The following is a 27,447-nucleotide window of genomic DNA, read 5'->3' on the forward strand; positions in this document are numbered from 1 at the left end:
TTCTTCACCCAAAGAGTGATTAACACATGGAATTCACTGCCACAGGAGGTGGTGGCGGCTACAAGCATGGACGGCTTCAAAAGGGAATTAGATAAGCATATGGAGCAGAGGTCCATCAGTGGCTATTAGCCACAAGGTATAGATAGGGGCTCTGGGGCAAGTGATGCTCTGTCTTCTTGGTGCTTGGGGGGGGCGGTAAACAGGGGGAGGGCTTCTAATGTCCTGGCCCCACTGGTGGACCTCCTGATGGCACTGGTATTTCTGGCCACTGTGTGATACAGAGTGTTGGGCTGGATGGGCCTTTGGCCTGATCCAACATTGGCATCTCTTATGTTCTTAATGATATTCTTAAATCATCTTCAGAACTGAAAGTGGGGAATTAATAATTTTACCAAAGCCAACCCTTCTCCAGTGTGTGTGGGGGGGCTCAGTTTCGCTGCACCTGTGACCGAGCAGTTTGAAGCTGTGACAGCATGAGGGGAGGGAGAGGGGCGGCCTTCGCATGGCCTCACTGGATCTTTCTGCATCCACAGCCAGCTTCCCAAAGCCCCTCTCCCTCCCCTCCTGCTCATCTGCAGCTGGAAGCAGGAAGACACGTGATGCTGCATGACTGTCCGCCAGGCTAAGGAGCTGCTAAGGAGGGGGGAAAGGGAAGCCGGGAGGGCTGAGGGCAGCCCATCTGCTCAGGGCAAGCCCTGGCCCTCTGAGCTCCCCAGCCATTGCTGAGTAAAGCAGTGGCGCTGAATTCCAAGAGCATCTCTGTGGCACGGACAGGACTCTGCACTCGGGAATCAGCTCCTCACCATGGCTGGACACCTTCCTGCCTCGCTCAGCTACTGAGGGGAGGATGTTGGGATCCCAAACTGGAGGAGGGAGGGAGCGAGAGAGATGAGAGACACACAGTCCCCAGCTGGGCTGCTTCTCTGGCCATCCTTGGCTTGGGCTTGGGGCTTGGTCTGGACCTTTTGGCCCTGGAAAGCAGGGCTGCAGTAGGCACTCTGCTCTGCCCAGGAGCTGCTGGATGGCCTACCAATTCTGAATTAAATTACCACCAAGTAGATTAGTCTCTAACTAATTAGTGGTAATCCGATTAAGCTTCCCGCTCTTGGTCATTGCCACCCCCAAACTTCTGAGCTACATGTTATCTGCATTATAATTTGACTTGTAAGAACTTTTGTTTCAGATGCCTTGTTCTGTATATGACATTATTTGTGTTTTGCAAACTTACCACTGAGAGTAAACATCTGAATGAATTTTAGCATCATGTAGTGGTTTGAGTGCCTGTGTAGGATCTGGGAAATCTAGGTCCAAGTCCCCAGTGTGTTCCAGGTGACCTTGGGCCAGTCACTCTCTCTCAGCTTCACCTGCCTCACAGGATAAAATGAAGGAGGAAAGAACAATGTTCTATGCTTTGTATGACCACTTGGGAGAAAAGTGGGGTATAAGTATCTAAAATTAAATAAATAATAAATGATATTCTTAAATCGTCTTCAGAGTTGAAAGTGGGGAATTAATAATTTTACCAATGATCTGCTCAGTAATAAATTTTATTTTAAGGACTAAAGGATATTTAAAAATTGCATTTTCTATTTTTGTCTGTTTGAATCTGTTGGAACGTGTTATGAACAAAACATAATTTAAAATGTGTTTTGTCATATGCTGACTTCGATTCTGTAGACACAAATTAATGTTGTTTTTTGTTTTCTTATGTTTGTTGAAGAATACATGTATTTTCTAAAGCATTTGTTTCATAACTTTAGCAGGAAAGCTTGTGTTGTTGCATGATAGGTAGTTCTTTTCAGATCTAAAAATGCCCTGTGGTTTTTATTCAGGGTATTTTACTTCCACATTATTAAATAATATTCATCCAGTTTTAAAGACTGGAAAACAGCATTTTTACAATTTCAGAAGGAGTTAGGAGTAAGAATGTTAAGACAAATACACCTCTAAGAGGTTTCCTTGTATTATCTGAAATTATGTGAATGTGTTGTGATGCTTTAATAGGGTTGCCAGCTGCCCCCTACCACCAGCAGGGGATAAATACAAACTAATGCATCTGTTTTATACACTTATTTTCCAGAGCCTGTTTCTTCAGATGCAAATAACAATATAGATTGTTGTTTAATAACCTACTGACTCTACAGATACACCTTTTCCAACATGTAGAGTGCAGTGATTGAAAAAGATTTGGTACTGTAATAGGAACCTAGAAATTAGTGTCTACTATAGTAAGCCACAAGCAAGTAGGGTGTGTATTTGTATGATAGTAAGGAGATGCAGGGCGGTTGATACTGTAGGAATCTGAAGGAAAGGAATGTAGTGTGAAAGAAGTCTTTTTTGCTAGATTAGAAGGCAGTACTCAGATTTACATGACTGTTTTCAATCTGCAACTGTTCTTGGGAATTTATTAATGATTTAGTAATTAAAGAAGATAGTAAAAACTTTCTTATAGATTAAAAAAAGGTGACTTACATCAGAGTTCCCTGGTGGTCTAGTGGTTAGGATTCGGCGCTCTCACCGCCGCGGCCCGGGTTCGATTCCGGTCAGGGAAATGTGCATTTTAAAAAAAGTTTCTTTCACCATTGTTTAGCATTAACGCTGATCCCTCTACTTTCAGTGAAAACCAGTGACTTAAACCTTGATGCGTGCACACGAAAGGTTATATCTTGAATAAAACTTTGTGGGTCTTAAAGGTGCCACTGGACAAACTTCGTTCTTAGATCTAGTACTACCATTTAGTGTTCTGCTTCTGTGTTAATTGCTGTCTCTTTAAATCTGTTCAACTTGCTAATAGCACTAAGCAAAAATACTCCCTGACTGTATACCCTGCTTTGCGTATACCAACGTGAAACAAAAATGAAATTATGTCACTGTGCACATGGGGTAACGTGAGAGATGGACTTGTGGAAAGGTCCGTTGTACGTACATTTACAGTCCCATGAATGTCTTTGACCTTCCTCCCCACCAGCCACGTAGCTAGGCGTTTTTTTGGGGGGGAGGATCCTCCATTTTAAACAGTAATGTGGCACTTAGATATTCAACAGATATAATCTCCCTGGCCTTCATGCTTAAAAGTTCCTCCTGTTGCATTTCTGTCTAATAGAACCACTGAGAGACATGACAAAGAGAACTGAGGCAGCACAACGTCCTTGAGGACAAAACGGCATCACCAGTTTCCCAAAGATGTTTAACCTCTTAACGTAGCGCTGCAGCGTTCTCAGACTCGAAGCTCGTATTTACAGTTCTCATGCTTGGCATTAGGATCTGCAGAAATCAGAGGGAAGCCAAAAGGCTTGTATTGTCCAGCATCGGCGGATCCGAGTCTGGCTGTGTTTGGGGGAACCTTATTCCTCTTTGTTTTACTTATACGGGTGGATGGGGGGGAGCGTAAAGGGAATGAAAAATCAACACGAATGCCTTCAGTTCATTCAAACGATATGCTTTATTGCCATATATATCCGTCCTCCATTCTAATCCTGCGGTTTAAGAGCTGGTCAGACGTGATCCCTCTCATGCACCGGGCAGTTTGAACGAAGCGGTAGCATCTAAAGAACTTACAATCAAAATTCCCTTTTTAAATTGTACTTGATCCATAAAGATCCGGGAAAAGGGTCTCCGAGCCCTTTAGCAACATATTTCTTCCCGCCCGCCCCTTCGGGAAGCGGAAATCCGGGCGCTTTTCTTTCTTCCTATAGAACGAGACAAGTAACGGCGTTCGATTAGCTCTGGTTGTTCCTTCTCGCGGTGCTTCCGTGCCCACACCGAGAACTCGGCAGTTCAAAGAAGTCGGTAAGAATACTTCAGTCCCCGGCATTCCCCCCCCTTTTTGTTTTTTTTTTAACGCAGCCTCCGACGAACCAATCCTACGCTCTCTCTACAAGGGGGGGGGCACTTAGACGCGTAGGGGGCGGAGAGTCTCGTTGATAGGTTAGTTTTCCCCCAAGGAGTGGGATGATAGTTATTACGAAAAAGAACTTCGGAATAAAGGCAGAGAAGACCATAGAAAACGTTCCTATAGATGAGAAAGAAACCCGGAACAGTAGTTTTATGGTGGTGTAGTGGTTAAGTAGTCTGTGTTCTTACCGTCGGGTTTGGGGTTCGAGTCCAAATAAAAAGAACTAAATTTCATGGAATTATTTTTAAGTTTTCAAACTGGGTTTTCTCCCATGTGATTACTATATACCACTTTACGGGATTTTGTTTTTTCTTTTGCTTTGACAAACGATATCTATGCAGTGAACAGACCGTCGGGTTTGGGGTTCGAGTCCAAATAAAAAGAACTAAATTTCATGGAATTATTTTTAAGTTTTCAAACTGGGTTTTCTCCCATGTGATTACTATATACCACTTTACGGGATTTTGTTTTTTCTTTTGCTTTGACAAACGATATCTATGCAGTGAACAATTCCTTTATTAAAAGGTATGGGGGGGTGTCAAGAGATGGCTGTTTGCGTCATGCCTTTTTTTTTTTTAGTGAACTTGTTATTTAACGCTTCAGATCCTGATGCACGCGCTTTTGAGGCTGCATGGCAGTCTGCTGTTCCCTTCAGGCTAGTTTTTGTAGTTTCGCGTTCAGCAGCAGACGGGAGGATTTAAGTTTTCCGGACAAGGAAGATTCCCTGACGGTTCGTCGAAGCGTCATCTTACTTAAACTTGTCAGGCTGGTGTTAAAAGCAGAGAGAAACAGGAGACTTAAAAAAAACCCCTCAGTAACTGAGTGTAGTGCCACACTAACAAGCTATGGCATAGAAGCTTTTTCACTTATCGTCCCATTTTACTGACACCGCCTTTGCAGTTGGCATTTTCTCAAGCAGATGCAAAATACAACTGGCAGGCTGTAGCTTGAACCACCAGCTTTGAACAGGTTCCTGTGCCTTTAAAGCTGGTTTGATCTATAGGCAGTAGCAACAAAAACATGTTTTCTTTGCCACGATGAACAGCACCACCAGCTAACAGGCCATAACCCCCACCCCCCAAGTTGCCAAATATGAATTTCTGGTGAATACAATGCATTACCTTAGTCCAATGCAGCACAGGTAATCCGTTGAATTGACAAAAGCATTGGAATGTTCATCAGAACTTGAAGCCAGGCCAGACTTCCCTTTGGGCCACCCATGTGGGAACCAGCTAAAAATGACTTCAGCACAGCACTTATAGCAGCATGAAGCTCGCCACATGTGCCTCTTGCAGCATGTGAATTGTTTCCATGCCACTGCTAGATTAAGCAGTCAGATGGAGTTAATGGCATGGAACATCTTCATACAATGAACAGGAATGTGAGGCAAGCTGCGTTTCCGAATTATTTCAACTGTGTCATGAAATACAGAAGACGCTTCAGCTAGTTCCCACATGGATAACACAGGGTGAAGACTGCCTCTCTCTGTGAGTCCGTTGTTCGAATCCCTTAAGGTCTCTTCTCTAAATGGCATAACACATGCTGTGCTGGTGTGAACCCCTCCTTCCTCTGCTTAGATCTGTTTGAGCCTGGCCAGAAAATAAGTGGGCACTGCCTTGTAAACTGTATGATGTGGTTACACCAGAGAGTACATTAACAATTATTTTCCCATTCTGGAGAGCCTCAAAACAAATTGCAGAGCCCCTTCCCTGCCCTGAAGCAGAATTCAAAGAGCAGATTACTGAAAAATACTGCAGAGGTATTCCACAAGGGGGCATGCCAGTCCCATATCCCAAATTCTACTTTGATCACTTCAGAGAGAATATGTATGTCAAAGCTAATAGGTATCCAGTGCAATTAATATAGCAGTGGAATTAGGTGTTCTGAGTAGCTGACCCTTTACAGGAGTCTCACTATCACATTTTGTAAACTGAAACTTCTGAGACATCTTCAAAGGTAGTCCCATACAGAGCACATTATAGTCGCCCGATATGGAGGTTATAGAAGAATGGATTGGTATGGTTAGGTCTGCAGAGTCTAAGGGGTTTATAAGCCAGATATCATTGAAAGAAGGTGCTCCTAGCAAAAGCACTGCCCTGATTACCTACCAACAAGGCCGGGTCCAAGAGCATCCCTAAGCGCTTAACTCGATTTGCCAAAGAATAACTCATCTAGATCTGGTCAACACCAGCCAAACACTTTTCCTTCCCAACCAGTATCACCTCCATTTTTGTCTGGATTAAGCTTCACTTTATTAACTCTCAGTCCATTGACCACAGCCTTAAGACAGCTTCACAGCAGCTTCTGGAGACTTGGGTAGTGATATATAAAGATGGATGTTATCTGAATATTGGTGACAATCCACTCTGAACCTCTTGATGATCTTGGCCATGGACCCTACACTATGTCCTGACTATTTGATTCTGCTTCTCCTATAGAAACTCTTTGGTTCCTTAAGGCAAAAAAAAGGAGCAAAACCGTGGAAGGACTGTCCTTAAATCCCCCAAAATGATCGTAGTCAATCCAACAACATATCATGGTCTACCATATGAAATGCTGCTGATCTCCCTGCTCTGAATCCTTTTCCCCTTCTCTGATTTTCCGTATAAAATTTTCTGAAACGATTTCCTTCCAATAGTCATCTAGAGAAGCGAGCTCTGACTCATGCAAGCTCTTGCATGCGTAAATGCTAGTCTTTAAGGTGCCGCTAGACTCGTGTTTTTATTTTACTATGATAAATTAACACAGCAACCCTCTGGAATTATCACACACGAAAGCTATTAATACTGATTCGGTCCTGAATTGTGGCCTGAAGCCAGACTGAAATGGGTCATGGGCAAATATAAATATTTGACTTGGCTAACAATTACAAAGCCAGACACCCAAAAGGGGAAATAAAACAGCTTTTTCAAGTCATTTCTGAGTAAGAAATTATATGAATGTGTCATTTTTATTTATATGAATGTGTACTTTTTTGTGGTATTAATATAGGTATGTCTATTTTGAAAAACTTCTGTGCAGAGTATTTTGTCTTGTCTTGTGTGATATGGCCCTAAGAAGTGGGTATATTTTTCCTTCAGGAGAATCCTTTCTAGTCTTTCCTTATCAGCTTTATGATCAATACATCAAAGACCCATACTTCATAGGTTTACATAAAGGGGGTCTTTGACTGTGATCCTCAGCATCTCCAATGAAAAACAACTCAGGTAACTGCCTTTGGGGTGATTTCTCTGTCTGAGACCTGACAGAGCCACTGCTACATGGAGTGGATAGCACTGGATGCACCAGTGTTTTAAGCTGGCCTAAATTAACTTCAAGTACAGTAGATATGGTCAGGCACTTGTCACAGAGGCAGGTATCCTAACTACATGCAATGACAAGAGTAGTGCTTAGAAGCAAACTCATGGCAGAAATGCTGGTGTACATTCAGATTGGGGGGGGGGACAGGAAGACTGCATAACGCCTTAATGATTCAAGCAGACGCTGGTTATTTTCTTCAGCAATAATATTTGCATTTCCTACTACACTACTTGGGAGTTTCATATGGAATCAACGGAAGTCTTGTGGCACCTTGAAGACTAATGCTTTTTATTTCAGCAAAAGTATTCCACTTCCTAAAATGCAGAAGGGGGCTCTGGTCCACGAGAGCTTATGCTAGCACAAAACCTTGTTAGTCTATGAGAGGCCCTGACAGACTTACAAGGCTATCGAGTGATCTTACCACGACTTTCCAAGTGACAGCAGAAGCAAATGGAAGTATAGGACTGGACCAGGCACTGCCATGGCAGATGAACACTATGGCTTAACACATCACAGTGCTCGCAGCTGGAGCTAACCAGGGCTGGAATTTGAGCCAGGGTTAACATAAGAACATAAGAGACGCCAATGTTGGATCAGGCCAAAGGCCCATCCAGTCCAACACTCTGTGTCACACAGTGGCCAGAAATACCAGTGCCATCAGGAGATCCACCAGTGGGGCCAGGACATTAGAAACCCTCCCACTGTTGACCCCCCCAGCACCAAGAAGACAGAGCATCACTTGCCCCAGAGCCCCTATCTATACCTTGTGGCTAATAGCCACTGATGGACCTCTGCTCCATATGCTTATCTAATTCCCTTTTGAAATGGATGCCCCTCTTAGAGGCATCAGCAGCACATAAAATCGACACCTCCCTGTTTGCCCTGCATAAACACCAGGATTTGCTTTCTTATTTTTAACTGTTTTTTTAATATTTAATTAAAATATATATATTTTTAAAAAATCCCTTTTGAAGCCGTCCATGCTTGTAGCCATCACCACTTCCTGTGGCAGTGAATTCCATGTGTTAATCACTCTTTGGGTGAAGAAGTACTTCCTTTTATCCGTTCTAACCGAACCACTCAGCAATTTCATTGAGTGCCCACGAGTTCTTGTATTGTGAGAAAGGGAGAAAAGTACCTCTTTCTCTACCTGCTCTATCCCATGCAGGAGAAAGTTCTGGAGCCTATTTTCAGTGCACTAGTGCTCACCTGGGTAGGGTGTATTTAATAAACAAGATTTAAGCATGTGCGAAGTGTCACAGTTAGTTCCTACAGATCTCAAAAATGGGGGGGGGGTTTTCCCCAGGGTAAGAGGATGTTACTTCCTGACAGCCTAGTGCCACAGCATTGCTCATTTTATGACAAGATATTACTGTGCGACCTGTGGTGGGAACGGTGCTAAACCTTCAAAACACCTTAGCCAATATAGGATAATATGTCCCAAAACCATGCAGGAAGCCAGATTGGTAAAGGTCAAGGTAAGACTCTTTATCCAAGACCTGACATAGAGATCAGTTGGGATGTTGGGCGCTTGTGTTCCTTAGAAAGACTCTGCCAGTTCTGTTATGACATCCCCAGCTTGGAATTCTCTTTCTAAGCACTTTTGGAACTTATCACATTCTTGCTTTAAGGTACAACTGAAATCTTTTTTTTATTTCACTAAGCATTTCAATAGTTATTAATCTTTTATGATGTAGACTTTTTAAAATTTTCCTGTTTTTGTTATGTTGGCATTTTATAGACTATTGTGAATCATCTTGACCAATGTGGACTAGTAGTTTACAGATTTAAAAATGCTCTGTCCGCATGTTACTGTTTCACAGCTGCCTGCTCCTCCCCACCACTATCACCAGAAGGAAATTTTAGTAAAGCAGAGATTTCCTTGTAAGCAGTAAATATTAGATTTATGGGGGTTTTTTTTGTAACATCTGCTTATTTATAACAGAGGGAAGCACCTGGTATTTCCAAGAGACACCTGGTATTTTTGGCCACTGTGTGACAGAGTGTTGGACTGGATGGGCCATTGGCCTGATCCAACACTGGCTTCTCTTATGTTCTTATGTTAAGCAGCCAAGCACCCAAACAACCCAGCTAGAAAGCAACTTCAGGTCCTCCTAAGGCCAACAGCATGAAGAAATGGGCACATCCCGTCTCCTGGCTGATTCAGACAGGATAGCCACAAGAACTCAGCCTTTTCTATTTTGTTGACTTTGTGCCAAATGCCTCAGTTTCTCTGCAACTCCAACCCAAGATGCTGGGTGGTATCAGTAGCTTGTAGCCACCAGATATCAGTGCTAGTTTTAAGACATTCTCCTCTGCTTTAGAGAGAACAGCTACCTATTATACGTACCACATTTTCTCTAAGCAGTCAGTACCTTCATGTAGACAGAATGTATTGGATAAAGCATGTGCCATATATCACTCAAGTGCCTTTGTGAAAGGCCAGCTGTTTAGAAGGATCCCCTGACCCAAACCATGTAATTCCCCAAGCTTCTAATGAGCTGGTGGTTTTGCCTTTTGTTTCTGGAACACTTGGCAAATAAGTTCTAGTGTGGCAGCAGTTTCCCAGCATTGTCTCAGGAAAGGTTACATTTCTTCTGCAGGAACCGTTTGGGTGTTGATCACACACATTTGTATTTAACTGCGTGTACACACAAAAAGATGGGGCTGAAAAACAAAATAACACCTTTGTCTATGTTAGCAGCAACTACTGGGGGGAAATCCACCGGAAATTAAGCCCTTTTAAATCCCCCTATTTTTTCCAATAAAAACGTTAAGCATGTGCTAAATCACTTTTACTAAAACAAATAGGGCTTTTAAACATTTGTCTTTGGTTAGCTCATGCTCAAGGTTGGTATTAAATTTAGAAATCTTAGTGTAAAACAATGCTCAAAATATAACAGTTCTCTTTCTGTGATTTCTTTTGTATTGGGGGGGGGAGTCTATGGTGAAAATGACTACTTAAAATGTAGGCTTTACATATTTTTGCCAAGTGATTACTTTTGTTTTGTTTTGCTTGTGGCTCCTGCTACCGCTCTTGGGCATCCTTGGGTTTTGATGGTCACATCAAAGAAGCTGTTATGGCATGAGAACCAGTCAATGTGAGCCAAATAATGCCTGGATTTATTACCAAGGTTGGTTCCCATGATTGTCAGTGGGCAGCAGGCAACGGTGTCGTAATCCTCATTCTCTTGGAAAAGCACATTGTACTGTTAAAAGGTTTAGTGGCTGAATAGTGATTTACTAATGTGACTCATTCTCATAGGTTTACTAGGTCCTGACATGCATCCTGAGGATGCAGCAGCAGGCGCCTAAAGGTCATTTCGTTAGCAGTAGCCAAATATACTTTTCTTGTTATTATTGCTCATAATACTTTTAGCTGTACAGCTCAATGCTCATGGACTAATCAAATAAATAGTGCTGGTGTCTTATTCATGCAAGACCCTTTAAAAACATGCTAGACAACATTTTAAATCCCACTACAGGAAAAGAGCTCTACTAGCTAGGCTGGATCTAAGGTTTACTTAAAATTTGTAAAATGGATTCTATTTTACTGCCTGGATGCAAATCAGGATACTGAATTCTAAGAAATGACTTAGCACTGGGTGCATATTGCCCTGGTCAACTCAATACGTTGATGCAATATGATGTTTATGACACTTTTAGCCTGTGGATTCACACATCTTTGCTCTAGAATCCCTCACCTGAAGTACTTTGCTTTCTGGGCTGCCAACAGGCCATATACAGACAGGAGAACCAGGATTTAAGGAAAGGAGCAGAGAGGAGTTTCTTATACACGCATACTTCATTCCTGACTTTCAAAGGCTTAGTTTGTTCCAGCATTACCAAGTAAGAGTTCTAGTATGGCAACCACTCCATCTTAAATATGTGATGCTGAGAGAAATAAAACCCCAGTATTTTGCCACTGTTCTCAAAATCATCCCAGTATCCTGGGAATAACCTGACCTGGATAGACACAGCTAGCCCGATCTCATCAGATCTCAGAAGCTAAGCACAGTTGGCCCGGGCTAGTATTTGAATGGGAGACCTCCAAGGAATATCAGGTGTGATTCGGAGGCAGACAATGGCCAACCACCTCTGAATGTCTTTTGCCTTGAACCCCGCCCCCAATGGGGTCGCCATAAGTCAGCTGTGACTTGATGGCGCTTTCCACAACCACCATCCCAGGGATACACTCTTCATAAAAGGGTTAAATCATTGATAACCTGTGGTTTTTCAAGACGTTTTTATTTTTTGAGATTCATGGCCAGCTCGCCTGACCCCCAGACTTGATCTGTGTTTCTTAAGTTATAACTCATGAATAAACGCTATACCCTTCGTGTTCTGTGGAAAATACGAGAGGTGCCTTCAAAACCAAGTCCCTGCTGTGTACAGCCATACATGTTTGAGAGCCTCCCATGGAAGGTATGGATAGCTGCTGGAAGAGGGGTTATAGCTCAGTGGTCAAGTCCATGCTTTACATGCACAAGGCCTGGATCCAAGACCCATGTCCCTGGAATCCAAGACTCATGTAGGGATTCATCCGCTAGGTGCACCAGTGGCTCACACACTTCACCTGTACGTTCAGGAACTTCTAGCTGTTCCCTAACCCTTCCCAGTGAGTCTCTTATAACTGAGTCAACCCTTTCTGGCTAGTTCCCTATAGAATGTTCACCTCACATGTGAATTCTTAGTGCTAGAGGACAATAAAGTAACTAGTGTTTTGCTTCTCCCTTCACATCATTTTTTGAAGGACAAATGCAAGCACTGAAAAGCATCTCCTTTTTATTTTATCTCGGTGACCATTTTCAAAATCAGTGTAATTCCTTTCTTGAAGAAGAAAAGTGCAGTTACCAAACTTGTTATCTGTTTTGTCAAGCATAGCTATCGGTAAACATTTCAAAGCAACTTTATGTATGGTTGCTGGTTTTTCAAGACCTTTGGGAAACTGGATTTAGCAAAGGACATGTTATTTAATGAGAGAATCCACTCCCGTACTTCTGCTTGTACAGTATGCTGCTGCCAGCAGTTGTGTAGGAAGCTGCCATTTGGGCTGATTCTGTGTGTGTACCCAGAAGTCGTGGTTGACTTCTGTCAACCCCTACTGGGGGCTTGGACATTTTTCAGAGAGGTGGCTTGATTGGCCTGCCTCTGCGTCCTGCCTCTGGTATTCCTTGGAGGTCTCCCTTCCAAGTATTTGCCAGGGTTGGCCCCGCTTAGCTTCCAAGATCTGACGAGATCAGTCTTGCCTGGGCTATCCAGGTCAGGGCCCATTTGGGCTTCTTCTCACATTAAACCCATTCAGATATTTTACTCCCCACAGGCATATCGAGCAATAAACCACCTCTAGAAGTCAGTCAAAAAGGACTTCATTTAATTAGTGATATGTAAAGATTTTTTTGCATAGAAAAATGGTTAACAAAATAATGCACAAATTTCCCCCCACCCTCAACTTAGCAATAGTATTTTTAAAACAAATATTTTAAAAGTATACTTTGCATAATGTTTAACATTCTCAATGTTTATTGCTTTCTCCACACAGCAGAGAAATGAAGTGCATAATAATACACGCTGTGCTTTTATTTATCACCCACCCAACATAAACTCTCTAGCTCTTGAGTCAATGAATTAAAACACTTAGGCTATTTCATGTTGCTATAATAAAAAGCAAAACTTTTTTTTTTGCAGCACTGCTTGTCTAGGTGGTGGTAAAATAACTTACACCATGTAACAGATTTGTTTGGATTGTGAATCTAAAGACATATGACAGAATTGGCACGGGGGGGGGGGGGGGAGCCAAAGGGGTCCTCTTAGCCACACTATAGCTATTCTTTCATACCTATGGAAGAAATTATTCCAAACAAGTGCCAAAGAGGAGAATAAAGGTTTTGTATCCTGCCAGAAGGATGCTAAGTTTTAGTTTCCAAAGGAGAAACAGACATGCTGGCTGTCGACATGTCCAAGTGCAATTTCTTGGTACGGAACAAGGATTCTGAGACACATAACTTTAGGCCAATTGTTTAAAAGAAAATGGCCTGAAGTGTGTACTTTAAAAAACCAAACACTGGAAAGAAGAGCACTTTTATTAATGTTATGTTACCTATCACCACTTCATAAATCTCTGCAAACAGTGAGCTAGGTAAGTAGATGTATAAGGCCTCAGGAATCATATTGGTTATTGCTTTAGATGGCAATCCTGTAGAGAGTTAAGGTTCCTTTAATCCCATTACACCAAAGGTTTGAAGCCTGTAGCTTTCTGGCAAAAACCCTGTCTCAGAATTATATCCCTTTCTGGATCTCATCACATGATTCCCCAACCATGTTCTTCAGAGTTGGAAGAGGTCAGGCACATACTTTTGCATTCATCCTTCTTGAAAACTGTTTTAGGCATAATCCATACTTCCCTCCGCAAATACAAACAAATGGCAAGAGGATTCATTCTACAATCTATACATTTCTTGGGCAATGCCTACATGGCAGTCATCGTTTCGACAATCACCACTGTCCCATATGATGCCTAATGCAACAAAGGAGAAATATCTCATGTCCATTTTGACACTTTTAAGGGGAGAAAGTTTCACTGTTTTCCCATCTGGTTGTTGGGCATCCGTAGGGCACCTTTACCTGTTAACAATCTAAATTTTGTGTGAAGGAATATCTGATGTAACTTGACAACATCCCAAGGCGGCTTATGAAAGGAAGATTTAGAAAGCTCCGACTTCAGTCCCCCAGGGTCGGTAAGGTTTACTGTTTCCGTTACTGCTTGCTTGCTGAGAACTGGAAGCTGCGGATGCAGATAACGGTGGACTGACTGCTGTTGCAGCTGCCACAGCTGCCGCTGCACTAGGTGGAAGCATTGGGAATGCCCCAGTGAATGACAGGGGGAAGCTCTGGGCAGCCGCTGCAGCTGCAGCATGTACAGTGGCAGAGAGTGAGAGAAGAGAGGTAGAAAGCGGTGGTATGCAGGGAGCAATGCTACCGGCAGAGGGCACTCTAAGTGTGGAATCAGCGTGAGCAAAAGTGGCTGTGAGAAGAGCAGATCCATGGGGAGGCACTTCTGACGCTGTTGACAGTCTGCAAGGAGAGATGTCGGAGGAATGTAGTCCATTCTGCTGTAGTAAAGCTGTAGGGAGATGGTGGAAAGTTGCTGCCCAGTGGTGAGGATGCAAAGGGTGGTGGTGGTGTGCCATAGACGAGGTCATTGCAGCAGCTTCTCTCTGAGAAGCACAGGAGCTGAGATGAGAGACTAGCCTAACTCTCAGAGGGTCAGATGTGTCCAGACCTTCCACTGAGCTCAGGTATCTTGCAACTTCAGTTAAACATTCTCGAAACCCAATACTAATGAAATCCATGGCAAGAGCATGTGCATCAAAATAACCTGAAACACAGAGAGAGCAAAAATAGTTTTGTCAATCACTTAATTTTTAACCTTTTTTGGAAAACAATAGATCTGTAATATTGTAGGTTTAATTTTAGAGTTGCTTTTATTTTTTAAAAGCGAAGTGTATATTATACATATGTGTAATGTGTCAATAAAATAAAGTTCTGCTCACGCTGTCTTTACATGCAGTCATCAAATGAAAAGATACCATCCAGTTCAGAGATACTTTTTAAAAATGCTTGTTTTATTGTTTAAGACAAAATCTGTTTAAAGATTCCCGACAACGATACCTGTCTCTTGTTGCATCCATGTACAGAAGTGTGGAAGAGGTGCACACAAAACAACTAGTTGGGTATTAAAAGTTGTGACTGTAAGATTTTGCCCTTTTCTCTCATGCCTCTAAAAGTTGGCATTTAAATGTTGTGTTTCCTTGGCAAAATAAGCCTCTAAGAGCTGATCGTTCACCAGTTTGGTGTAGTGGTTAAGTGCGCGGACTCTAATCTGGAAGAACCGGGTTTGATTCCCCACTCCTCCACTTGCAGCTGCTGGATGACCTTGGGCAAGCCATAGTTCTGTCAGAGCTGTCCTTGAAAGAGCAGTTCTCTCAGAGCTCTCTCAGCCCCACCTACCTCACAGGGTGTCTGTTGTGGGGAGGGGAAGGGAAAGGAGTTTGTAAGCCACTCTGAGACTCTGAGTGAAGGGCGGGATATAAATCCAATCTCTTCTTCTTTGTCGTTCAACCTGACCCATACCTACATTCCTGTGTACATGAAGATCATCTGCTTTTAAAATTAATAGATATTTGTACACAGAGAAGGATGTATTCATGCATCAGAATATGCTCTGATGGATCATGTGGTATACAGAGTAACCTGTAGTAAGCAGTAGCATCCTCCTGTAGCTTTTGGCATTATATTGTTGTGACTAGTGAAAAGTACTACATTTACTGCCCAAATGAATATTGCTTTGAATTATTAAAAAAAGGCAAAATATCCTTTAACTTCTGAACATTTTCCATAGCCTAGAATGTCTCACATATTTTCTGCTACAGAGAACTTGTAATTGATTGTGTTACTCTAAGCTCATGATCAATTTTGTGATGCCTGGTCTGTGATATTCTACTGAATCACTATTTTACTGCTACCATATGGGCAGGCGGACATACCCAACACTGAAGGGTGTAGGAGGGATGGGCATGAACTGCATTTTTGAGCTTCAGTTCATGGCAGAACCACAAACCAATATGCTGGTTCACAAACCGAACCGGTTCATATTGGTTCATGAGCCATTTAAAGTTTAAACCCCTGCTTTCTGGTCCCCGTGAAAAGCTCCGGGGAAAGAAAGCAGGGGGCCATTTAAACTGGACAGCTGAGCAGCGGGGCTTTCTGCTCTTCACAAATTACCACAAACTGCATCAAAATTTGTGAAAGTTTATGGCGGTTCTTCTGTTCCCAAACAGTGAACCATGAACCGGCCAAAATTCATGATGAACTTTCATTCATCATCTGGTTCGTGCCTATCCCTAGTGTATAGTACTGTTAGATCTGACAGTCTCCCAATCCATAATTTCAACAATGCCAAGCATCTCTGGAGAGGCCACCCTCCCTCTCCCCACATTATTTATATCTATATCATTTTCATGGTCAATATCAACCTCTAAATAGGCTTTAATGAGTATATGACCAACAATTGCAGAAGTAATTCATATACTAACAATACTGCCTTAATATTTAGAACACCACAATGTTAGGTTTCAACATTCTCTCATACCTTGGCTATGTTTATCTATATCAGGTGTTTTTGCATATCGAAGATCTTGATACTAGAAACACTAGTCTATTCCTTCAGATAAGGAATAGACATGATTTTCACCATATTCCAGCTCCACACCTTCTCCCACATCCTGTAGCACTGTTCCTGGGGAGTCTCCAAATCCTAGGGACAGTGTTTTATAGGTGGGTGCAGTGGGCCGTAGTAGGGGGAAGGAGAAAAGGTTGGATATGTGCAACGTTTCCTAATCCTGCAGGCTTTCTCCTTCCCCTAGCAACCAACTCCTTGAAAGTTTAATCCTGGGGTACAGAGCTTGTGTGCACTAACAACCATGAAAATTAGGAGGCTACAGTGGAGAAGGGACAAAAGCCACTCCCTTTTTTGTCCATACAACCCCACTCATACAAAAGGCAGGGAGCAATTTTACCTCGTTTCCTACTGAAACTTCCCAACCTCTGTGACTCCATATGGGTCCTGTGACCCATGTAATAAATCTTTACAGGGTTGTGAATGGCAGGGGGGGGGGAGAGAGCCAGGAAGACAAGAAATTGTCAGCACCTTCCACTGACAGATCATGGAATCCAAACTGCAAGTGCAACATCATTTGTGATGGGTTATTTGGCAAGATGCAACTCACTGTCGCACAAGTATATCTATTAACAAGCGCAGGAGCCACAAGGATTTGTGAGGGCATCTGATTTTGTTGGGTGATAGTGAGATATTGAAAAAATGGTATTTAGCAGAGATAAGATAGTCCAGCAGAGCCAGAGTAAAATAATTCAGACTGAGAGTCCATGTGTGATTAAAATATAAAGTTTTCACTAAATTCTAGCATGGGGAAGGGTAACTGGGATGAAAATAACAACAGAGCAAAATCGGCTACATCCTTACTCTACAAAGACAAAACTAGAAAAGAGAGATTATGGCTGCTCTTCTTCTTTAGTCCCAATCAAATTCCTAGATCAGGGAGAAAATTCCCGGGCTTTCTACATCTAAAGAACACTGGTTACATGAGAAACATGTGACTTCCTGTGAGTAACATAAACAAACATTTAACCCCAGATATACTGAGTGTTTTCAACTTGTAATACCCAACAGATTTCCTCCCTCCCCCACTATTTCTTCTGTCACGTCCCTAAAAACCCACAGCTTCCCCTTTTCCTGCTTCCGTCTCACCTTCCCATCCACTAGCCAACCTACCTTTATCTGCCCATCTTCAGCTTTTCCGCCTTCCTCCCCCTGGTAGCCTCTCCCTGGGAAAACTGTTGTGTGACCATTAGAGGTAAAGCCTCAAATGGTCATTTAAAATAAGTATCATGGCTCTTCCTGAGAAAGGTGGCTTTGCATTTGTTACCGAAATCATACAAGGTTTCTAAAAGCTTTCATTAAATATTTACATGTTCCTAAAGGGCAGTTTAATTACCAGCCATCAATCTGGACAGGGGTCCATTTGTGCAGTGGGGAACCCACAAGGACCTGTGGAAGACCTCTCAGTTTCCCCTGTACTCCCTCTCCCTACACTATTTCCCTTTTTCCAGCTTTCTGGCAACCCCTATATAATAACTTTTCCATGCTTCCTTATTTCCTTCCTGTCCACCCACCAGACCTTTAACTGCCCCCATCTTCAGTTATATAATTTCTCTATTTCATTTATATCCCTCTTTTCTCCATACTGGAGACCTAAAGCAACCTATGGCAGTCTCATCTCCTGCATTTTGTACTCACAACATTGTAAGGTAGGCTTCATTGAGAATATGTGTTTGGTCCAAGGTCACACAGTGAACTTCCATGGCAGAATGGGGATTTGAACCTGGGACCCAGATCTGAGTCCATAACTCTAACCACTATACCACACTGGCTTTCTTGGGGTGGCTGCTGCTAAACAGTTATAAACAGGTGGGCCCAGGTCAGTCATGCAGTCAAGTGATATCAAGTCACCCACTGGTTGCTGCTGGGCCTGGCCCCAATAAGTCCTCCCTCAAAGGCCGAAACAGCCCTGGAAAGGGCCCTGGCCTGTCTCCCTGCCTGACAGAAACCAAGGCTGGCTGTGGTTGAGAACTAGATACACTGATTAACATTTACTGAAGATGTATTTTTACTAATAATCTTTGTGTTACAACACAAGGCTATTGACAAGGAAGTGACCACTGGAGGTACAGCTTCAAACGATCATTTAAAATAATCACCGTAGCTCTTCCTGAGAAAGGTGGCTCTGCATTTGTTACTGAAATCATACAAGCTACAGTTTTCATTAAACATTTACAGATTCCTAAAGGGCTGCTGAACTGCCTAGCCATGCAGTCTCCCCTGCTACCACTGTGTGCCAATGGGCCTTAATTCATACAATAGTAATCACAGTTACCAGCACAGATTAAGATCATTTGCAGGTTTACACAGCCTTAAATTTAGTTGCATGCTTCAGGATAACAAGACAGAAAGCAGAAAAGAAGAACACCTGTCGCTCTTGTGAACAGCAGAAAAATATCCCGAACAAAGAAACTGTGTTGAAACAGATCAATTGCTATTGCAAGTTGACTGATTCTTAAAACAATATGAAGATTAGACAGTTAAAAAGAGTTCGTTTAGATCAACTGCAATTTCCCTCTTGTGAGATCATCCCCCAGTGCTCTATATCACTGTAGCTATATTCATTTGAGTATTACAGACTATGACATACTATTTTATAAACCTGAGTGCAGAAAAACCCAAGTTGCTGCTTTTTATTTAATAAAATATAAGAGAACAACTCTGAGCATAATCAAAGTTTACATCTAAAAAAGATCAAATTAGAGAACTTCTACACACCATTTTAACACATACTATTATCAATGCTTATTGAATTTTACATAACTAAGATCTGTTTATTTATTTATGTACTTTATGTCATTTGTAGGCCACCTTTCTCATTTGGCCTCAACATTCACTAATCAGTAAATCTTGTTCCAATAATAAATAAACGGCTGCTATTCTAGCTAAATAATAACTGCATATATTTCACTTCTAACAGGTGAGATTAGAAGTTGTCATTTTGTTCATTAACATTCTATGCCACATATTCCAAAACTACAATATCAATACTTGGCAACAGTTTTGTTTCCAAAAAGCATATTTTATTTAATGTGATATGTGGGGGTAGTTAATTCTTTTTATGTAATTTGGTATGTGGGTGGTTGTTAATTCTCTTTTTGGAAAAGAGTGAGGTTTTGTCCCTCCAGATCCAACATTTCATAAGTAAAATGCTGAGAAAGATCTGTAGGCGATTCACAATACAATACTAAGCTAAGACAGACCCTTACAGGCTCGCTGAAGTCAGTGTCTCAGGGAGGACAGCCTGGATGCCATGTTTCAATACAACAATAAAATGGCAAGAGGTAATGCCCACCTTTAAGCCCATGTGTGTTTAAAGGGACATTTTAAAAAAATGATGAGTAGGTCATTTCAACTCAGTAACCATTTTAGAGACTTATCACTAGAATCAAAACTAGCTGCCACATTAACCTGAGTAATAATTGTCTGCCCTTGCCCAACACACTGCTTGCCTAAAAATCATATTAGCAGAAAACATTAACTGCACATGATGTTTTCCCTGGTAGGTCATCAGTTCCGGTCACAGATGTGCTCAGGGAGTTTTGTGCTTCCCAGATTCGCAGGGAGCCAGTTCAGATCAGAAATGATGGATGCAGGGAGAAGAAGCTTAGATCTACCCTCCCACACAAACACACACAGTTTCCCCCAGCTGAAACAGCCAGAGGGCTGCTATTTGCCCCAGTTCCACATCACTCTCCTCAGCTGAGCAAACAGTTGCTCCTACGGGCTGTCAGCGGTCAGGAAAACAGTGCTGGTGGAAGATCTAAGCCCCTTCTTCCTGTACGCTGCAGTCCTGATCCAGATCAGACCCCTGTGAAGGATGGAGCTTTCAGAACATGTCTATGACTCAACTCAAGGCTGTACCTGAGAAAAACGAGACATGTAGTTATGCAGCCTCATATATAAAAACACCTGTGGTTAAAGGCCAAAATCCTATGCTCTTTATAAAAATCCAGCACTATACAAAGGAAACTGACATTCTTTGCTCAGTATAAGTATGCAAATGATTAAATATATTAAATGTGCAACATCTAGTCTGTATGCAGTGTTTGAGTTTGAAATAGCTTTGCAAGGTGGCAGAGGCAAAGGAACTGAAAAAAGAGGAGGAAATTGGGGATACATTCGGTCACATTCATACACACATTTCCTTCAAAAGCTCAATGCTGATTATGTATCCTCACAACAAATCTGTTAGATGAGGTGTACTGAGAAGACTAGCGTACTAAAAGAAAAGGGAGTGCAATCTCCCTGGCATCTGAAATCCTGCCCAATGATAAATCTTAACATTTATGTCATGTATCAGACCACTCAAAGCGCCATTTACATGATCTCAAGTTCTGTAAGGCAAGCAGGCACTATTGTGATAGAGGAATTGAAATACCTTGATTAACTCTCCGAGAGGCCCTGATCTTAGTGAAAACATTCTTTCCTGGGAATGAAGCAGTACTCTCCTCAGATTTCAGGCTCAGAGGAGATGACTTCTTTTTGAAGACAAATAAGACGGGATGGCGATTGGCAAGACAGATGGCTAGTCAGATATCCTGAGTTGGGCTGTACAAAGTTTAGGAATGCACTCCTTGATAATGATTGGAGAAGACTGCAAGGCAGCACACGAGGGGACTCAAACCCAGTTTCAGGTTAGGTTAAAGTGAAACCATCCCAACTGGGAGAGGAAGGGTTAAAAGGTGCGATACACTGTGAGAAAGTGTGAAAGCCAAGAACCAGGGAACAGAGAGAAATGGAGTGAAGTCTGCCATGATCAGCCTCTGTTTCAAAGCTCCAGCAAACTTGTCTGTTCCACAGGAGGGGATGCCAAGGTAACACCAGAGACTCGTAGAACTTAGTTTGCCTCATACTTTTGTTTCTTTGCTTAGCTCTGTAACACCCTGTAGTGTTTGGATATAGTTTTCCAGTGCTCTTGTACTCTAGCGAATCAAGATTGTATTTTAGTAAATAAAGATATTTTCCTTCTAAAGATCTCAGACTGTGTTCAAAGTTCTCACCCAGGGGGCCTGTTGCTTGTCCACACTTAGACCCAGAAACTCCTGACTATGCTAAAGCCAGCTAGTAGGCAGGGGAGGACCCTGCGAGCTCACAATACCCATAGCCTCTATCAGCGCCTCAAGCAGTGTTCCCTCTGAGCTGAGTCAGTGTGAGCTAGCTCACAGTTTTTTAGCCTCTGGCTCATACATTTTTGTCTTAGCTCAGTAAGGATGGCTCCAGAGCAAACTCATTTATGCAGTAGCCAAATCACAACTTTAATGCCAGTAGCTCACAAGACTCCACAGCTTAGAGCTAGCATTGGCCTCAAGCCATGTATAGCAAAAGAAAGGGCAGAGCTTGAGTGGTAGCACGCTAGCCCCTGTAGCGGGAAGGGAAGGGGCAAGTCCTCTTTATACACATGCAACCTTCCCCACCACCTTAAAGGTACTCTCAGGTGAAGAGAGTAAAGACGATAATTTTTAAAGGCCATATAGACCGGGGGCAGGGGGGGGGAGAGGAGAGGTGCCAAGAGAATAACACATATACCGTAAAGCCATCCAGGAAGCTCATGGTAAAGCATAAAATTGAATTTGTTTGAATTCTCTGTTGGATACAACACACATGGAGGCACACAGAATGGGCACTGACTGTGGAATCTTCTTTTTTCTTATTAGTACTGGGTCTCCCCTTAACTGTCCAACACCTGGAGAATGAATGGCACAGCCTAATTTTGATGAAAAACACTCTTTTCTAAAACAAAATGCTATACATAAACAATAAGAAATGTTTTCCTCTGGATCCACTTCCTGTGGTATAGCAGCTGCATGATTAATTTTAACTTTGGTTTTGTTTCTTGCTGCACAATTGTTGCTGAAGCCCTCCTTGTTTATGTTTGGATGTTTGGGGTATTTGTTTTTCTCCCTTGTGCTGATCTCAGTGCTCTTTGGAAACCCCAAACAAATCTCTGACTGGGCTGCCTGTGAATGAAGCCTTTACTCTCCCACAGTGTTATGAAAGCAAACACAAGCCCAGGGTCAAGTGCTTCTTTTGTCCCAGTAGTTCTTTCCCACGAGTTCAGCCCTGCCTTCAGCATTGATTTCCACTCCTTTAATCTAGAACTGCCTATCCCGGCTTGTCAAAAGGAGAGTTTGCTAAGGTTTCCCCAGCTAACATTAGAAACCGTACAAAAATCAGTTCCTTACCTTTCCCGCCTGTCGCCTGGAGCATCTTCAAATGATCGACTGTCATTTGCAGGATTTCTGCTTTTTCTAATTTGGCAGATCCCTTTAAGATAAGAGGCACAAACAATAAAGGCTTAAAAGTCTTGCGTGCTTTGATTTGGTATACTCTCTCTTGAGCTCCATCTTATGTTTTCAATTTTCCCAACCATTAGAGCATTCTCAGTTTAAATCTTCCACAGAGCATCTGCATCCCAGACTGTATTTTTGAGCACAAGCACTATATCACAGCATCTAGTATGATAACTGTGCACACACTTAGATGTAGTAAATAGTAGTACAAACAAGGAGAAAAAGTATAGGGTGTGTGCATATGTGCTATGCATATGAAGACATCTGCAACTCCCCTCCACCCAAAAAAAAAACAATTTTAAAATGAGGTACAAAGATCCACTCCAATTCTGAGACGCATGCAAAATCTTGAAAGGCATAATTCACAGGAAAGTTCTCACAAGTACAATGAAATGACTGGGACTACAAACTGCATAGTAGCTCATCACTGAGACTTACCCAAAGGCCAAACCACAACAATCCGTACATTAGTTAGGACTTGAAACTATATCTGTTTAGGTCCATCTGTTTAGTAGGCCACACTGTCTTTCTTAGACCAAAAAGAAGCAGCTACTCTAGTCTCTGAAATGGACGAAGTGCCTAACTATGGCTGTGGTCACACTGGAGGCTTGGCGCAGTCTGTGCGCACTTCTAAGTGCGAATTGTTGCAGGAAGCACCAACCAGACAGCACACCCTGTGGCAGTTTTTCCCACACACTTGTCCGGTGGTGAGGCGTCCACACTCAACCACGGAGTGTGCTGTCCAGTCGGTTTCTTAAAAAAACAGGCAGGCACATGTGCATATACACTCATGCACTTATGCAAATATTGGCAGCTATTTAAAAAAAACACAGCAGAAATAGATCTGCCCGTCCAGACTTCCCATCCAGCTTCAGTTCAAGACAGGGGAGTTCAGACAGACAGAAAAGCAGAGTGGAAGTGCTGGCATTAAGACCAGACTTTCCCCAGTGCCTGGTTACTCTGCTTCCAAAGCAGGGCAAAACAGGGTGGCCACGACTGGGGCACGGGAGGCAGATGTTGTAGTCTGATCATGCTCTTTAAATCTGCAAAGGTTATGTAATGATATTGCTGCAAACAGCTTGTGTGACTGCTGCCTATATGTTAAAAGTCCTTACATTCCCTGCATGCCTGCCCCAGTTCTGTTGACCAGATGTGCTTTGAAAGTTTCATGAATTTAATTCTCAGGTGCATGTGGACCTGGTTTGGATCAGGACCATGCCACACAGCCTGGGAGGGAGTAAACTTAAGCCTTGTTTTCTTCATCATTTTTCTGACCTATAACAACCACCACAGGAAGCCCTAATTGAAAAAGCTTATCAATAGAACGGAAAACGAGGACTTTGTAACATAGGCCCTACAAAAGCAGCCAACAAGAGAGAGCCAAAATAAGAAGATGCTCTATAATAAGCAGCAAATCAAAGCACTTGTTCTCGAACAACAGAAGCAGGGCCTCCCAGAGATATCTCTAAGCTCCTGTTTGGGAAGAATGCAACACAAGGAATCTGGTCACCCCCAAAATGCCAAACTATTAACAAGTTCTATTGTGAGAGGCATTGCCAGAGCAATTTCTCCCCAAATGGGGAGAAATATAGCTCCAAATTTGGGTTAACTAGCCAAATTCAATGAAGGTGAAGTGTCCAGTCTTTGTCCATGGTGTTGACCCTGTGCAGTAACAAATGGGTATTTTCTCCTTTAAATTTGATTACCAGGAATTATTCATTTATAGTGCGGGAAGACAGTAGGGGAAATCAATTGACAGTGGCTTTTAAAGGCAAGGTTGACAAGGTTTTATAGAGGCCGGAGGGAGATATGTTGTGATATCATGGCTGATGACATGGGTCCATCACAGCTGGGGTATCACAAGTGCATTCCCCTTTCACAACAGTAAACAGTTCTTCCCTGCCCAAAACCTCACAACCCTGTGCTGAAGCCTGAGAGTCTTTATTTCTACTTCTATCAATAGATATCATATTGGACAAATAGAACTAAGTTGCAAGCGATCCCAAACAGCAGCATTCCTTCTCATTTACATATAAAGTAGGGGTCAGGATCCATTTTTTATTTAAAAAATTGGTGCATACACTGCTTACGTTTGGTCACGCAGTGAAGATCATTCGGCTACACTAGCAGCTGCTGCTGCTAAAGCAACGTTTTAAAACTCTGTACACCCCATTTGATCTCCACTGGCCAATCAGAAGCCCTGCTGGGCAAAAGCTCCACCTGGCCCTTCCCACTTTCTAAAAATGCTCGGCAGGCACCTCAGGAAAGGTGTTGGCTGGCATCATAGTGCCTGTGGGCACCACACGGGTGAACCCCAAACCAGATTATTATAATTGTAATTAATTCTTATTAGTGAAATCCAAGGCTTACTGACATCGTAGCCATTTTCAACTGCCACAAACAGAACTTTGTCAAAATCTCGGTTCACTAGAGATTACAGGCATGCTTCCATATATGAATCAGCACTTTGTCACTTTAATGAGACCCGAACCAAGCAAACTAGAATGGTGCAAACAACTGCCACTGTCCAGCATAGTCTAGTGGTTACAGTATCTGACTAGGATCTTGGAGAACCAGGTTAGAATCCCCCCTCTGCCATGGAAGTTTGCTGGGTGACCTTGGGCCAGTCACACACTCTCAGCCTAACCTGCTTCTCAGGGTTGTGAGGATAAAGTGGAAGAAAGGAAAATGATATAAGCCACTTTGGGTCCCACTGGGGAGAAAGGCTGGGTACAAATGAAGTAAAGAAGAAAAAGAAGAGTTGGATTTATACCCCACCCTTCACTCAGAGTAGCTCACAATCTCCTTTCCCTTCCACTCCCCACAACAGACACCCTGTGAGGTAGGTGGGGCTGAGAGTGCTCTGAGAGAACTGCTCTGAAAGAACTGTGACTGACCCGAGGTCACCCAACTGGCTGCATGTGGAAGAGTGGGGAAATCAAACCCAATTCTCAAGATTAGCGTTCGTCTTAACCACTACACCAAACCAACTCTCAGTAAATAAACAGTGAATATTACTTCCAAGTAAGGTGTATTCAGGATATGATGCAAATTTCGAGCTGATGCTGGAAACTACAAATATTTAAATGTTACTACTTATTGATATAAGTAGTTGCTATTCTCATGGCTGTTAATCCTTCTTGTATTTCAGGGGACGGCCAAAAAGCAGAAGGCTGTAATTTCAAGTTTTCTACAACACTTTTCTATGACTACAATGTGCATTCAGCCAGCTTCTCAAAATAAAAGGTTTTGGCATTTCTACTTAAAAACTGATCCCAATAATCACATATGGAGCTCTGCTCCTGATACAGACCTTTCCCACTTCCATCTTCCTGCTGCAGTCCCTTGTGCTCCCTGAAAAGTCTCTCCTGAAGCTTGGGTGATGCGGAAGACTGCAGCTCAAGGGGGAAATCTGCAGAAAATGCGGAGTCCCTCTTGAGTAAACAGAAGCATGGATCCAAGGCCTGAATGTTTCTTTTTGTAGGCAACTGCATCTTTGTAATATACTTCTATACCTGTCTTCTGGGTGGCTTGTATTGCATCAGAATACTAATATGTGGGGCAAAACTGGCATTTTATAGTGACATATAAAGACAAAATAGTTTAAAACACAGCAATCCAACTATCGTCAGGTACTAACGGATGGAAAAACATCTCACCTAGTTTAAAAGAGCTGTATTGTCTACCAGTCTGTTTCCAAGTTCAGTTTGGGTTGCCGATTATAACCTTTAGAGCCTTTCACAGGGTCAGACCTACATATCTGAAGATCTGTCTCTCCTCATATATCTCCATGCATCATCTACAGTCTTCTGGTTTCCATGGGCTAGTTGTACCCCCAATTTAAGGTTGCCTGTGCAGTGTCTACCGGGGCCCATCCCTTCTCTACAGAGGCTACCACCTTGTGGAGCAGGCTCCCCAAAGAGGTGAGGGGGCACCATTTGTAGAATTTTTCAGGAGGCGCTCTAAGGCCATTTCATTTGTAAGGGTTATTAAATGTGGTTTAAGCTACAGGCAATTTCTTGAAGATAAATGAGGTTTTACTATGTTTTTTAATATCTTTAATCTTTGCGTTGGAAGCTGCCTTAAGCCACAAGTGAAAGGTGGGACATAAATAATTTTATTAATCAATAAATACATTTGATAAAGAAGGCTGATCAAAAGCAATATTCATAAATAAACATGTGGCCTGGCAAATTATATAAAGGTTGTTCTTACTTCCTCCCACTATTATTTCTTACATTTAATATACACAGTGCCAGGGTAGTTATAGATGGGTTTTTTCCCCCCTCGCTTAATAAAGTGTTATTTTAAAACGCACACAGTAAATTACAATGCGTATTTTTCTCTGTGCTGATCTATTCCATAGTCCCAATACAAGCCGTTTCAGTGACAGTTGAGTAAAAGTTCAATGGTGGGCAATTTCAAAGGAAAGGGGTCTAGAGACTTTCCTTCACAGTGTTTGTCCCACTGCATTGTTTACTTCTTGAAAACCACAAACAACAGTTGTCTCTTGTCCCAGTTTCTTTGACGAGCCTCCATTCTTTCCATGCTGCCAAAGCCTGCTAAATGGCGCTATTTTGCAAATTGCTTTAAGTAGCCTGGGTAGCACAAGTGGTGTTTTGCCTGCTCTTTGTCAGCTCTTTACGTCTGCCTCATGCCTAGTTCAGTGTCTTCTCTGCATGATGGGCCTGTTGTGTAATATACTTTGCCCAACTACAATT

At 42.4% G+C, this 27,447-nt stretch overlaps 1 protein-coding gene and 1 non-coding gene across 2 annotated transcripts in view; one reads left to right on the plus strand and one right to left on the minus strand.

The window, feature by feature from the left end:
* Positions 1-2,480: 2,480 nt before the first annotated feature.
* TRNAE-CUC lies at positions 2,481-2,551 on the plus strand. The gene has a single exon. It is a non-coding gene; the product is annotated as a tRNA-Glu (tRNA).
* An 11,217-nt stretch (positions 2,552-13,768) lies between these two features.
* The window catches only part of HEY2 (hes-related family bHLH transcription factor with YRPW motif 2), a 19,439-nt gene continuing 5,760 nt past the window's right edge, over positions 13,769-27,447 (minus strand). Inside the window, exons 4-5 of the mRNA XM_015423833.1 lie at positions 22,619-22,700; positions 13,769-14,573 (exon numbers count right to left, since the gene is read on the minus strand). Coding sequence (XP_015279319.1) covers positions 13,900-14,573; positions 22,619-22,700 — 756 coding nt within the window. The 3' untranslated portion in view covers positions 13,769-13,899. The remainder of the gene's footprint in view (positions 14,574-22,618; positions 22,701-27,447) is intronic.

This window comes from Gekko japonicus, unplaced genomic scaffold (genome assembly GCF_001447785.1).
Source record: "Gekko japonicus isolate JY-2015 unplaced genomic scaffold, Gekko_japonicus_V1.1 scaffold186, whole genome shotgun sequence".
Classification (NCBI taxonomy): Eukaryota; Metazoa; Chordata; class Lepidosauria; order Squamata; family Gekkonidae; genus Gekko; species Gekko japonicus.